General features: G+C 42.8%; 1 protein-coding gene across 1 annotated transcript in view; it reads left to right on the forward strand.

Moving 5' to 3' along the window:
• Positions 1 to 14,727, forward strand: part of LOC126354592 (peptidoglycan-recognition protein SC2-like) — a 31,343-nt gene that overhangs the window by 11,138 nt on the left and 5,478 nt on the right. Inside the window, exon 2 of the mRNA XM_050004343.1 lies at positions 7,624 to 8,022. Within this exon, the coding sequence (XP_049860300.1) occupies positions 7,624 to 8,022 (399 nt within the window). The remainder of the gene's footprint in view (positions 1 to 7,623; positions 8,023 to 14,727) is intronic.

A 14,727-nucleotide genomic window follows, 5' to 3' on the forward strand; every position in this document is an offset into this window, starting at 1 on the left:
AATTCAGCTTCTGTTGGGGTCTTTCAAAGGGTTCTACGTTTCACAGCAAATTCATCAATACGTAGAATCAGAAGGCTGATACTTAATACAATTTCAATGAGTCTATTTGAGTTTGACAACGCGAATAATTTCAGTATACGAAACTCTACGCATAAAAATCGGTAATCTATCCCTTTTCATACAATTGTTTTATTTTCATTGTTTGCTATGAGGAATCACCCCAAAAGTTAGTCAATATATTTTCGATACAATCTTTGTACCATGAGCTATCTACGTACTCATGTTTGGGAGATAAGATTATAGCTCAACGTCATATTGACATTAAAATTTCAAGATAGGAGTGTGATCTTATACTAGTTGATGGTATAACAGTTTTAAAGTGAAAAAGTGAAACTTAATGTTCGCTTAATAAAGAAAGAGAAAAATCTGTAAGTTTTCGGAAAGTTGAACCTGAGACTCAAACATGTCGTATTAAGTTTTACAAATATTCAGTCTGCTGCATAATACGCTGTCAACTCACTGTTAAGTAAAGACGACACACTTATTGGAAAACCTTTCTTCGTATTTTGATGGTACAACAGCATCAGTGCAAAACGCCTGAGGAGTTACGAAGTAATTGGAAAGAGCCCCTGTTAAGTTGACCTGTAGGCTGACGTAAGAGTTCAAACTTCTTGACAAATTAAAACTGTGCGCCAGACCTAAACTTGGGACCTTTGACTTACTGGCAGAATTGATGCTGTGAATAGCTCAATCGGTACAGCACTAGCACTAGAAAGGCAAAGATCCCGAGTTTGAGTCTCGGTCCGGAACACAATTTTCATCTGCCAGGAAGTTTCATATCAGCGCACACTCCGCGGCAGAGGGAAAATTTTACTCTCCTCACATCAGAGTTGTTTAAGTCGTGGGTGAATGACTGATTTTATGCAGGAGTGTCCACGAAAGACAGGAGTCAAGGTTTGATTCTGTCCCTAGCACTAATAAGATTCTAAATGTCAACAAAGACGGTTTCTGATGTAATTACTATAAAATGTTGTTTGTCCTTCACTGAAGTAAACTATTCTGATGTACAATCTTGCTTTGGCAGTCGAGTCTGAGGTGTGCTATTCGAACGTGGCAAAAATTTATTATCTTCAATGATTGGTTAATAAGCGTACCAGAGGTCTTAGCGAAACATAATTGATCACCAGACTATCGTCCAAAGTCCTGAACCGAACGAGGTGGAGCAGTGGTTAGCACAATAGACTCGCATTCGAAAGGACAACAGTTCAAACACGGGTCCGGCCATCCGAGATTTCCTTAAAGCGCTTCAGGTAAACGCCGACACGGTTCCTTTGAAGGGCCAAGGCTGATTTTCTTCCCCATCCTTTCCTAATCTGAGCTTGTGCACCGTCCCTAATGATCTCGTGTTCGACGGGCCGTTAAGCACTAATCTCCCCCGACTCCTCCTCCTTCCCCTTTGAGGTCCTGGGCTAAATTCCAAATCACTCTACTGGGTTTGATGGAGTGAAGACGTGTGACACTACTGATGGTTACCCAGAAATCGGTTGAGGGGGTAGAGCCCATTTGCAATCTCTTTGGGAGCAGTGGGCCATGGCAGATACTTCATTTCACCCTCTCCCTTGGTTTCATCCACAACAACACAGCCAAAACACAATACAAAATGCCACAGCAACAGCACTTGTCACAGTCATATGTGCGATACAGATAACATGAGTCACTTGTTGGAGGAATGGGATAGTTGTAATCACTCTGCGGGTTTAACCACCTCTGAGGATGGGCTGGTGAGCGGGTGATGGGAAGAGTAAATGTACCTTTCCCTGGGTCTGAACCAAATGCGTTTGATTACCGTTTCATTTCGCCAAAACGTCTCGCCCTCTTACTGGCAAATTACTGATGCTGATAATTCGTCGTAGCAATGCTATCTGTAACCTTTTCGCAGGGGGGTATCATATTTTATAAATTTTCGTGGTGAACCGTCGATGGCTAATATCCATTATTTTCGGAAAAAACCGTAAAGAATGTAGATTCCGGTCGCTTCAGTTTGCAGATTTGAAAGTAGATTATGGTAGCAATGAAGCAGACGAAAGGTCGGAGAACAGAATGAATTGGAGCACTACTTTTGATATGCATTGGCCTATACACGACATATGAGAGAGAGAGAGAGAGAGAGAGAGAGAGAGAGAGAGAGAGAGAGAGAGAGAGAGAGAGAGAGAAAAGCAGTGGTTAGAAATAAGAGCCAGTCTTCTTATCGGCTCACTGTTTTCTGGTTCAGTCAAATCTGATAAAAGCACGTAGCAACATTTGGACGTTGACTAAGTAGTATTTACTACTTGGCTCGTTCTTTGGCTAAAAATGGCTCTGAGCACTATGGGACTCAACATCTGTGGTCATCAGTCCCCTAGAACTTAGAACTACTTAAACCTAACTAACCTAAGGACATCACACACATCCATGCCCGAAGGAGGATTCGAACCTGCGACCGTAGCGGTCACGCGGTTCCAGACTGAAGCGCCTAGAACCGCACGGCCACAACGTCCGGCCGACTCGTTCTTCATCTTCACCTAAAGTCCAGCTAACGAGCATGTCCAAGCCTCTAAATATGCGTTACATTTTCTCCAATACTTAATTTACCAGTTCAATTTTTTCTTTCCTCTGTTCTGCGGTACATTTTGCTCAATTTGTTTTGGAAATTATTTATTATGAAAAACTTCCGGCTTCTAAATTTTGTACTGTCTTCATTTTCTTGTTTGTTAATGGCAATTTCTTTTAGGTCTTTCCCAAATTTCCTATGGTAATATGTCAAAACACTGTACAATTTTACTTTTGATTATGTTTGGACACATCCGTCGCTGAGCCCATAAAAAATTAATATTCCTCTCCAAATTTCGTCAGTAACTTTTCCTACACGATCGTTTCTTTCCGCACTGCTTCTTAATTACTGTTGTTCAGTTTCCTAATAACTTCCTTTGTCTTTCTAAAATTAGTAGTGCTTTCTTTTGTTATTCTTATGTTGAGGAAGGAGCCAAACTTGGTTGGATCAATGGCTGATCCCCGATTTTGTGTCAGGATAACAGTATCGGAAAGCCTGGAAACAAGTGGAGCAGAAGGACTGCAATGTGAGATTCCTCCATTGCCCCAAACACTTGTTTCCTAACAGCAGGACAGACTTCGACTGTAAAGCATGGTGCCACATCAGGTGTCTTTCTCACCACAGCGGGATAGTACGGGTACTATTCGCAAGTGACCTTATGGTGTGTGGTGGAGTGTATAATGTGTAAAACTGTCATTTCCCCAGTTTTCTGTTACAATCGTGAATGGTGCGGGGAAGAGGAATTGTTGGTAGACATCGTTGTCGGGTCGAGTCTCTTTCTGTGCTCATGGTCTACTTCCAGGACAGTACGCTCTCGAAATTTTGGCAGTAAACCAAACTGTGATTCGCAACGCCTCTCAGGTATCTTTGCCATTTTGGATGAGCATCTCTGTAACGATGTCGCGCTTACTAAACGAACCTGTGGTGAAATGCGCTGCTTTTCTTTGGATCCTTCTAATGCCTCTAAGCACTAGGAGACTTAACATTTGCGGTCATCAGTCACCTAGACTTAGAACTACTTAAACCTAACTAACCTAAGGACATCACACACATCCATGCCAGAGGTAGGATTCGAACCTGCGACCCTAGCAGCAGAGCAGTTCCGGAATGAAGCGTCTAGAACCTCCATCTGTCCCTTCTGGCACAGATCCAGTACTGAGAAGTATCAAAAATTCTACCCAAAGTTAGGATAACACAACTTGGAAACCAAGATGATGAACATCAACGTTTATCAAACACAAAGAATCATGTGAAGTGATGTAACCCATCTATAAGTGTTGGATGTCAGTGTTCACTGGTAAGCTCAGCAAACCTTAATGTACCACCCAGACGGAGGAGCCCATCTTCAATTAATGAACGAAAGTGGCTGTTATCGAGTGTTGCGAGATCGGTTCACCGTTCTGAAGTGCGTGAAATTTCCGATTGAAACATTGTTTCTGGACTACTGTAATTGGGTGCACTTGCTAGCTCAATTGCCGTCGTATTTCCTGCAAGTACTCTATTTGTGAATGTTATGTCGGAAGCGAAGGATAGAACTTGTCGTACAAATTAGTCTCAAGCAGGAAAGGAATTTAGAAATGTCTAGGATTCCATGAGTTATAGCAAAAACATGTTTTACATTTCTTCCCTCTACCGAAGTCCGCAGTTCGTGGTCTCGCGGTAGCGTTCTCGCTTCCTGCGCGCGGGGCCCCAAGTTCGATTCAGGCGGGGTCAGGGATTTTTCCTGCCTCGAGACGACTGAGTGTTGTTGTGTCGTCTGCATCATCATTCATCCCCATTACGGTCGGAGGAAGGCAATGGCAAACCACGTGCAGTAGGACCTTGCCTAGTACGGCGGTGTGGGTCTCCCACAACGTACTCTACGCTCTTTGGAGCATGGGACATCATCATCATCATAATCATCATCACTACTGGAACTATGTGACGCATGTCTGGAGTACCAGAAGACCAACATTCCTCAGGGTTTGTAATCTGTGTTGGCCCCTTCCACCAAAGATTCGAAGATTCGATTTGATTGCCAACAAGGCTCCGTCTCCGGAGATCCGCTGGGTTGTCATGTCCAGGACAGTGACTTCACTGACTAGGCGACATGTATGTACAAATTTATGTCACTCAGTTACATATGAAAGTCTTCTATCGACTTAAATCACTGCGTATCCAGCCTAACTTCGCTGTAGCGTCCCTGCTCAAAGTTGCGTGAGTAATGTGGTAACGTGTAGCTGTGAAGAAATATCTTAGAAATCGTGTTTCCACTTGTGTGTCGGTGTTCATATTGGAACAAATGTCGAGACGTGGCAATGTTATCCTTCTGATAGGTGCAAATCTGTTCTTGCTAAAGGCTAAGTGAATCATTGTGTTTCAGTGTACAACACTGCCGATGTAGAGAGGTGCCCCGAGGAGTTACAAAATACCTGAGTCTGGACATCATGATCTGTAATATTTACTATCCATCGCTGGATACGAACGCAAGACAATGTTTGTAGGACTATGAAATGGATATAGGAGATAGGTTCAGTTTAGAGGTACATCGGGGGCAGGCTTCGATTAATTGGTAGGATACAAGGATAATAGATCGAGCCTACAGACTGCTCACAAAACACTCGTGTGATTCATTGCGATTCACTCATAGTTGAAGCCACGCCTAAGGACTACGAGATCACTCTTAATATAATGAATAAAGACACAAGTCGTTTCGGCTCCTGTTGTAGGCCGTCTTCCGGTACAAGTCTGACTACTACGATCCCATTTCGTCCTCAGGGCGGAGCTTCATTTAAAACTCTATGTGTAACTTTTCCATGATGATAAATTGCGATTCATAGCGATTGGATTTGAATCTTTGAACCAACTTGGATTACTGAAGGTACACAAAGAAGTGCAACACAATGGTCACACGTTTGTCTGACCCATGGGAGATCGTTAAGGAGTTGCTGAAGGAAATGAAGTGGCAGATGCTTGAAGACAGGCGCTAATTATCCCGTGAAATCCTGCTAGAAGGGTTTCAAGAACCAGTTTTAAATGAGGAATCTAAGATTCGGCACTCTCTGATCAAAAGTATCCAGAAACTCCTATGTAATGTCACGGGACTGTCACGAGAGGCCGACCCTTCAGTATAAAAGGATACTATTAGTGGAAGAGCAGTAACAGCAGAATGGATCGGGAAGGAGACCTCAGCGACCTCGAAGTTGGCCTAGGCATTGGATGTCACATGAGTAACACACCCATCAAGGACATTACAACCCTTCTGAAGCTGCCCAAGTCAAGTTGGTCATGTGAAGTGGACATGCAATGGAGCAGCCACAGCCAAACGAGGACCAGGCAGACCTCATGTAATGACAGACGGCGAGCGTCGAGCATTATAGAGAATGGTAGAAAAATCGCACGAAATCATCGGGAGGAATCAGTAGTGTGTTCCTCAGTTGTAACAGCAGCCCAGCCAATTACTGCGCGCTGGGAGTTAACACCAGCCAGTCAACCGCAGATAATTTAAAGAATCTAACTCACATTTATTAAACGGCATCAAACGCCTGATTACCTTGCATATGAATTAAATGTGTCGCATGTGATTACTGTCTGCCAAATGTGTTACTAATAGACTTAGTGGAAAATAAGTAATATATTCGAGCGTCATACATGATGCACAATTTTTCACTCACCTCAGTGTTTATGACATCATATCTCCTGTACTATGTTTTGTACATTTCTATAATTTATGATGCGCAGTTTTTCATTCATCTGAGTGGTTATGACATCATGTCTGCTAAACTATGAGTCGTAATTTTTGTGGTAAACGCAGGGCAATAGTGTATACTGTCAGCAAAATGTGCCGTGAATACATAAGAAAGAAGTAACAAATTAAAACAACATGCTTGACGCTGTAGTTTTCCTTCATGAACCGCGAATATGCAGTGGGGCTTCTCAGTGAGAAATTATTTCCTGAAGGTTTGACGACATCTGTAAAGCTTGTTATAAATCACAAATTGCTGTTATTCTCAACTATTGGATGAATAACATTACTTCTTAATAAATAGAGCAGCATTTATAGTTTTAAATTTAATCTATAATTATATGAACATTAAGTATCTGTCGCCCTTAGAAGCAGTTACATAGACAACCTCCAACTAGGACAGGGTGACAGTGCCAAGGGGTAGCAGTTAGGCAATATGGATGAGATTGAATTGTTGATCAACCCGTCGTTGCCATACATTTCTATAGACAATGGTAAACGACACTTGAGGGGGTAGGGTATTTTACAGTGCCAAGAGTAAAGTACAAAGGATGTGGTTTACGGTGTGAGGATGTTTTTCGTGGTTCCAGTGTGATAATCTTACTGCACTTAAGATAACGCTGAATGTGGAAGGATATGAACACATCTGTGACAATCCGACTGAGTTGTTTCGATTTAACGAATTTCTGTAGAGCATTAAATGACATATTTTACAGTGCCAAGAGTGAAGTACAAGGATGTGGTTTACGGTGCGAGGATGTTTCCGTGGTTCCAGTGTGATGATCTTACTGCACTTAAGATGACGCTGAATGTGGAAGGATATGAACACATCCTGCAGCACTGTGTACTTCATACATTTCAGGAACAGTCTGAAGACGACGTTTGTATTAGCACGATAACGCACCGTCTTATCAAGCAGCATCTGTCAAGTAATGATTTGTGGTCAATAACGTTCCAGAAAGGGACGGCTTGCCGGAGTCCCAACTTGAACCTAATGGAACAGCTATATGATTAGACATAATGTGGACTTGCCTCCAGATCCCAGTGTCCGGTCACTACCTACTCTGATTTCGGATCTTGAGAAAAAATGGACTGTCCTTCTTCCTCAGGTATTCGGTCACCTCACTGAATGTGTCGCCAGTAGACATCCAGCCGTCAGTGGTGAATGGTAGAATCTTCCCATTGAAATACCCAGTAATTTGGAAATTTGTGGTAAATTCTATGGGACCAGGCTGCTGAGGCTACCGGTCCCTTACCCACTAGCTAATGTAATTTAAACTAACTTACGGTTGTTATCATTTCCGTACAGGTGCCCCAGTCGACGAGCACCACCTTGAGGCAGCACCGGAACCGACCAGCCCTCCCGGTGAGGCCGGCTGCCCGCGCATCGTGAGCCGCGCAGAGTGGGGCGCCCGCCAGCCGACGGCGCCCCCGGACAACATGACCGCCAGCGCCGTGCCGTACGTGGTGGTACACCACGGCGGCGCCGGCCGCGGCTACTGCTTCGACCAGAAGGCGTGCGCCGCCATCGTGCGCTCCTACCAGGACCTGCACATGGACACCAACGGCTGGGACGACATCGGATACAGCTTCGTCGTCGGAGAAGACGGCAACGCCTACGAGGGCCGAGGCTGGGACGCCAAGGGAGCGCACGCCCCCGGCTACAATCAGCAGAGCATCGGCATCTGCATCATTGGGGAGTTTTCAGGTAGTGGTCATCAAATATCCATCAATACAGCTTGCAGAAAAACTTCCACATTCCTAATTCCTTTATTTTAGTCCACTAGTGCAGCTTTCAGAGGACCCTGCATTTGCCGTATACCAACAGCGTTGCACTGACACTGATCTGCATTTTCCTTTCTTGTAGACATCAGTATCGTTTTGATTAGACACTCCATTATCCTTTTCATCTTCCGCATGATGTATGAGACTGGAGAATTTTCTTAAGTAAGAATGTAATACCTCTAATTCCAAAGAAAGCAAATGATTAGAGGTGCGAATAATACCGAACCAAAAATAAATTGACAAAATATTGACATAAATTATTTACAGAAGCGCGGAAAAACTGGCAGACTCTGACCTCAAGCAGGATTGGTTTGAGTTGGGAAAATGTAGGAACACGAGTGCCAATACTGTCAATATGACTCACACTATGTGATCAAAAGTATGCGGACACCCCCCAAAACATACGTTTTTCGTATTGGGTGCATTGCGCTGCCACCTACAGAAAGGGACTCCATATCAGCGACCTCAGTAGTCATTAGACATTGTCAGGCAGCAGAATGGGGCGCTCCGCGGAAGTCACGGACTTCGAACGTGGTCAGGTCATTGGGTGTCACTTCTGTCATACATCTTTACGCACATTTCCTCACTCCTAAACATCCCTAGATCCATTTTTCCCGAGTTGATAATGAAAGGGAAACGTGAAGGGACACGTACAGCACAAAAGCGTACAGGCTGACTTCGTCTGTTGACTGACAGAGGCCGCCGACAGTTGAAGATGGTCGTGATGTGTAATAGGCTGACATCTAACCATACCATCACACAGGTATTCCAGACTGGATCCACTGCAGGTACTATGGTAATTAGGCGGGAGGTGAGAAAACTTAGACTTCATGGTCGAGCGGCTGCTTAAAAGCCATACATCACGCCGGTAAATGCCAAACGACGCCTCGCTTGATGTAAGGAGCGCAAACATTGGACGATTGAACAGTGGAAAAACGTTGTGTAGAGTGACGAATCACAGTACACAATATGGCGATCCGATGGCAGAGTGTGGGTATGGCGAATGACCCGTAAACGTCATCTGCCAGCATGTGTAGTGCCAACAGTAAAATTTGGAGGCGGTGGTGTTATAATGTGGTTGTGTGTTTCATGGAGGGGGATTTCACCCTTGTTGTTTTGCCTAGTAGTATCCCAGCACAGGCCTACATTGATGTTTTAAGCACCTTCTTGCTTCCCTCTGTTGAAGAGAAATTCGGGGATGGCGATTGTATCTTTCAACACGATCGAGCTCCTGTTCATTGCACACGGCCTGTGTAGGAGTAGTTACACGACTGTAAGATCCTTGTAATGGACTGGCCTGCACTGAGTCCTGACCTGAATCCTATAGAACACCTTTGGGATGTTTTGGAACTCCGAATTCTTGCCAGGCCACACCGACTGACATCGGTACCTTTCCTCAGTGCAGCATTTCGTGAATGATAGACTGCCATTCCCCAAGAAACCTTCCCGCATCTGATTGAACATATTCGTTCGAGAGTGGAAGCTGTCATCAAGGCCAAGCGTGAGCCAACACCGTATTGAATCCCCGCATTACAGATGGAGGGCACCACGAACTAGTAAGTCTTTTTCAGCTGGGTGTATGGATACTTTTGATCACATAGTGTATCTTATAAGATAGGCTGAAGAAAAGCCAACCTATGTTTATGGCATTTGCAGGTTTAGAGAAATATTTTAACAATATTGACTCCATTACATTCTTTCTAATTTTGAAGGTAGCAGGTAAAGATGCAGAAAGCGAAATATCATATTCGAAGGAAGTGAAAGAGAAGCAGTAATTGAGAAGAAGCGTGACAGATTTGTAGCTTATCCCCAATGTTATTCAATCTCTACACTGAGCAGGCAATAAAGGTAACCAAGGAGATATGTGGATCGGAAATTACAGGGAGAAGAAATAAAAAAACTGATGTTTGCCAATGGCACTGAAATTCTTTTAGCGACGGCAAAGGAATTAGAAAGTCTGTTGCACAGAATGTACAGAGTTTTGAGAAGACGTTGTATCTAGTCAATTTAATCACGGAATTCTGAGGGCATTAGATTAAGAAATAAGACAGTGAAATTAGTGGATCAGTTTTGCTATTTGGGCAGCAAAATAACTGATGATGGCCGAATCAGAAAGGATATAAAGTGTAGAATGACAATACCAACAAAAGTATTTATGAAAATGTGGAATTTGTTTATATCTAATGCTGAGTGTTAGGAAGTATTTTCTGAAAGTATTTGTAGAGAAGCGAAATGTGAACGACAAGCAGGACAAATAAGAAGAGAATAGGAGCTTTTGAATGTCATGCTGAAGATAAATGTTGAAGATTAGACGGGCAGATCGAATATATATTGAAGAGGTACTAAATGGAACTGGGGGAAAAATTATAGAACAACTTGACTAAAAGAAGGGATCAGTCGACAGAACACATCCTGAGGCATCAAGGACTAGTCGGTTTCGTTAGTGTGGATGACAAAATTTGTAAAGGGAGACATAGACGTGAATAGAGTAAGCAGGTTCAAATGAATGTAGGATGCAATAGTTATTAAGACGTGCTGAGGCTACCTCAGCGTGGAGAGATACATAAAACGGAAGTCAGCGACACATACCAATGAATATCACTGCTATCCCGGTCTCTAGTATGCTAATTCCTTTATTTCACCGTGGCGACTTGTAAGTCCTTTACCAAACCCTCCATTTATGTTATCTCTTTCTTTTACAGGCAGCAGTACTGCTTTGACACTACCCCGAATTTTCTTATAGCCTTCACTATTAGTTTTATTAAATGTCAGCCTCTTCCATCTGTAAGTGCGTAGGCTTCTACTATCAAGAAGCCGACAAACATTTCTAGGCGTAGAGTCACGCCATGTAGTGAAATACTTGTCACTAACTGAATGAAACCGACATTTAGGCCACTGTAGTAGTAACCTTTCCCAGTGTCCACTGATGTACTGTGTTTGGTGAGGATCCACTAATATTTCACCATAATCGTGTATTACCTCAGAAATTTACTGTTGCTATGGGAAGAACTGAGAAAGTTTGTTGGACTGATTTCTTATGGCGAATCTGATCTGTTGTTGTCTGTTGCTCCAGTGAAGATAAGCCATGATGGTTCCTGACACCGCTCCCTTCTTGACTGAATGAATGTAATGTTTGTTGCTTCCACCCGACTTCATGGAGTCTCAGAGAGCCAATTTAGATCAATTATTATAGCAGTAAGTGGCTCAGTTCCTTACAGAACAAATTCTTTCTTCTGTATGAGGCCTCAGTTTATAATCTGAGAGGTCGTTTGCCTTCCTGCTCATTGCACACATTTGAAAAAGTTGTTACCGGTACAGAACGCGTTATTTCGCTACCTAGTTACCTAAAGTCCCAATTCTGCAATAAATCGCTTATTATTTAAAGAGTAGTACGTAAAATATACTGCATTTCACACTAAATATCTTGTGCGGGCTTGTTTCAAAGTTATTTAGAAATGTTAATGGCGGCAGTCGGATACATTATTCCCTTCCAGTCGGCGCGACTCAACTCTCAAGAATGCTTTAGTACGTCTCTGACGTTTCGTTATGAATTATTATTCAGAAAAAACTCCATGATTTGGAATTATTTTTATCGTTTTCTTCAGCCATTTCGATCTGGATTTAATTGAATTAATTTCGTTTTGTAATTAAATTCTTGCTTGGGCAGAGGCGCTGTATTCAAAGATTAAGATTTCCAAGTACTCAGAACACGAAAACAGTCTGAAATACTTTTCTGCAACATATTTTCACGACGTTCACGTCACAACACATAAATGACTCACACGAGCAAGTACATTTGACAAGGAACATGGCACGTAATCATACTAGTAACCGTAATAGTAACAGTAGCCGAAACATTAACGGTAGTAACTTAACAGTACGCTAACACTGGCTTATATAAACCTCCACAGAGTCCTATATTCCATGTTCGGTTGCTTTGAACTTGATCATTTTTGGTAACTGCTCTATTCTTACTACTAAATATTACTACAGTCGTTCAAAAACAAAACAAAAATAATAAATATAAAGAAAATTTTCGGAAAAACTACACAGCAAACCTCCAGTCACATAAAGCGTGGATGCAGTAGTCACCACCAAATGAGGGACGGTGGTAGGGTTTGATCCCCTTCTATTCTTGTAGGAAATCGGAAACGTAGCAGCAGTTTCTGATGACCACTTGTACTGCCTTCGTCCGACCCTAAGTTGCCAGTACGGCCTGCTGGGCTCTGACGGCTGGCAGTGAGGGTGGAGGAAGCTGTAGCCATTTTTTTCTATTTATGTTGTTTGGACGTTTTAATGGCCTCGCTGGTCTTGCACAAGTGTCGCTGAATTTTATTTTTTTGTCACAATCTTTCTAATGATCGACCATAGTAGAAATTTAGTGCTATGCAAGTCGAATGTAGCGCTCGTGTTCCTGGATGCGTACAGCTACAGGCTCACTGGTCTTACCGATGTATACCTCTCCTTACTCATAATCCACTTGGCTCGTGACAAGCACTGTGCAGGTTCTTGGTGAAGTCTAACACTTTCTGTATGTTATGTGTCATGGATCTAGGGGCTAAACAACAACCTTGGGTTGATACTAATACATTTTAGAATACATGTTAACTGAAGAGCTAGAGGTCATTCCACTGACAACAGAGACTGTCCTTTCAAGGTAACTATGGGGAAAACTTTTTGTTGATCTGTAGATTCGTTCTGAGAGCGCGATTTTATAGCTTGAGAGCTTCGGATTTTACGTCTTCAGTTTTTCAGTTATGGGTTGCTGTATAGTAGAGATTCATGCACGCAAGAATAAATACCAGGTCGCATCGTAGACTCTGCTGCCCTCATATATGGACGTATTCATGCGCTAAGAGGAGCAATTCATTATATCGCTGCAAGTAAAAGTGCCCATTCACATTGTTTTTAAAAGATTTGTCAAACCTTCAAATTTGTTGTGAATCATTCCTAACTTCTTATGGACTGTTAAAAATGTTACGCGAACTTCTGTAATTTGTTATGTGAGTGAACATTTACCGGGAGTCATTAGAAATAGAGCATATTTGCTTCAAATATCTACTATATCACACCCGAAATGTCTAGTTTCTTCACTATCGATGTGTCGTATCAGGTAAGTAACAGACATTTGTCTGTATAACTAGGTGGGGCTGAGAGCCTTCCCTTTCACGATAAAACTGCTTTGAAGAGCAGAGACTTGCCGTTGACGCGCACGATGAAAATGTCAATAAGTTAAGTTCAGACGTCAGTGACACAAATTACCGTTCACGCTCGTCAGCAGCGTTTTGTTTTCCTCTAATGCAGCAGGAATGCTTAGACACCAGTTAACAGGACTATGCGGAGACAGATAGAGAATGAGTTCGCAAACACCAGTTTTGTGCCATGTTTGCACTGACATCATGTGGTTCAAGCACGACCGGACACTAGATCGCTCAATTCGTAACTTCATCCTATGGAAAGGTAGCCTTTCTCACTAAAATTTAATTGAACATCCTACATCTATGGTCGCATTAAGTGCTTCTGAAGACTAACTAAGTATTTGGTCTAATCTGATGTTAATAGTCTGCGTGTTCGAGCTTCCCTTATGATTAATTGAATTCGAGGTGTGCCTTCAATGCTGCTAATAGGACAGCTAGGGTGGCCAATCTGTTGCACCGGATGAAATAACACTCCTCGGCACAGAGGTGAGTTCTTTGCTTTACTCCTGAGGCGGGGAGGGGGGTAAGATCTTCTACATAACTTTCACCTTTGAGTTCACCACAGAAAAAAAAGTCCATTGACATTAGATCAGGCGAACATGCAGACTTACTGATAATGGCTTCACGTCCTATCCAGCAAAGAGTTGCGTGAGTGCTTTCGTAGTCACAAGCGAGTAGTTTGCTGGTACAACAAACATTTAGGTATTTTAAGTGCCATTTGCACTAAGAGAGCCGGTAGCATTTCCATATGAAACTGTACAAGTCTTATACTTGTTACGGACCGATCATGTAGTGCCCAATAATGTGACGCCAAACGTTCACACTCGGCTGACTCTGATTTTCAACCTGCCTGCCTGCGAATTCCGACCGACCGAGTACGGTATACTTTTATCTTCAGGTTTCCGTGATTTATAAAGGGAGTTTCGTCGGTAGAAAGAAGGCTTCGAAGAATAAATCTCTTGTCGTGATGTATCGGAACAGAGTGACAGAATGTCACTTGTCTTCTGCAGTGTCGCTGGTGAATCCGCTAGTAATGTGACGCCTAATACGGATGGAAGTAATTGTTTGCGTTCAAAATGAGAACGACGGTGGGATGCCTTACTCGGGAGGCACTCGCAGTTTCTCTGGAACTAACATGTAAATTATAAGCAGCAGCTACCACAGCATCTATTTCACTAGCACCGTTGTTTGCAGGCTTGTTCTTTATTCTCTGTAAATCAGTAGCATATATACTTTTTCGTGGCTTGTGGGTTATTTTTTATTTTCAAAGTAACAAGGAGTTGATACACATGAACGACATAGATTCAACGCAGGTAGTTTAGGTCTGTGCATCTGTTATATAGGTATCGCGGTGGTGCAATCCGACGTGTCATTTAAGTATGAAGTCACTAATTCCCCCATGAGACAGCAATCTGCTTCATGTCCAAAGA

The sequence above is a fragment of the Schistocerca gregaria genome, chromosome 3 (genome assembly GCF_023897955.1).
Source record: "Schistocerca gregaria isolate iqSchGreg1 chromosome 3, iqSchGreg1.2, whole genome shotgun sequence".
NCBI lineage: Eukaryota > Metazoa > Arthropoda > Insecta > Orthoptera > Acrididae > Schistocerca > Schistocerca gregaria.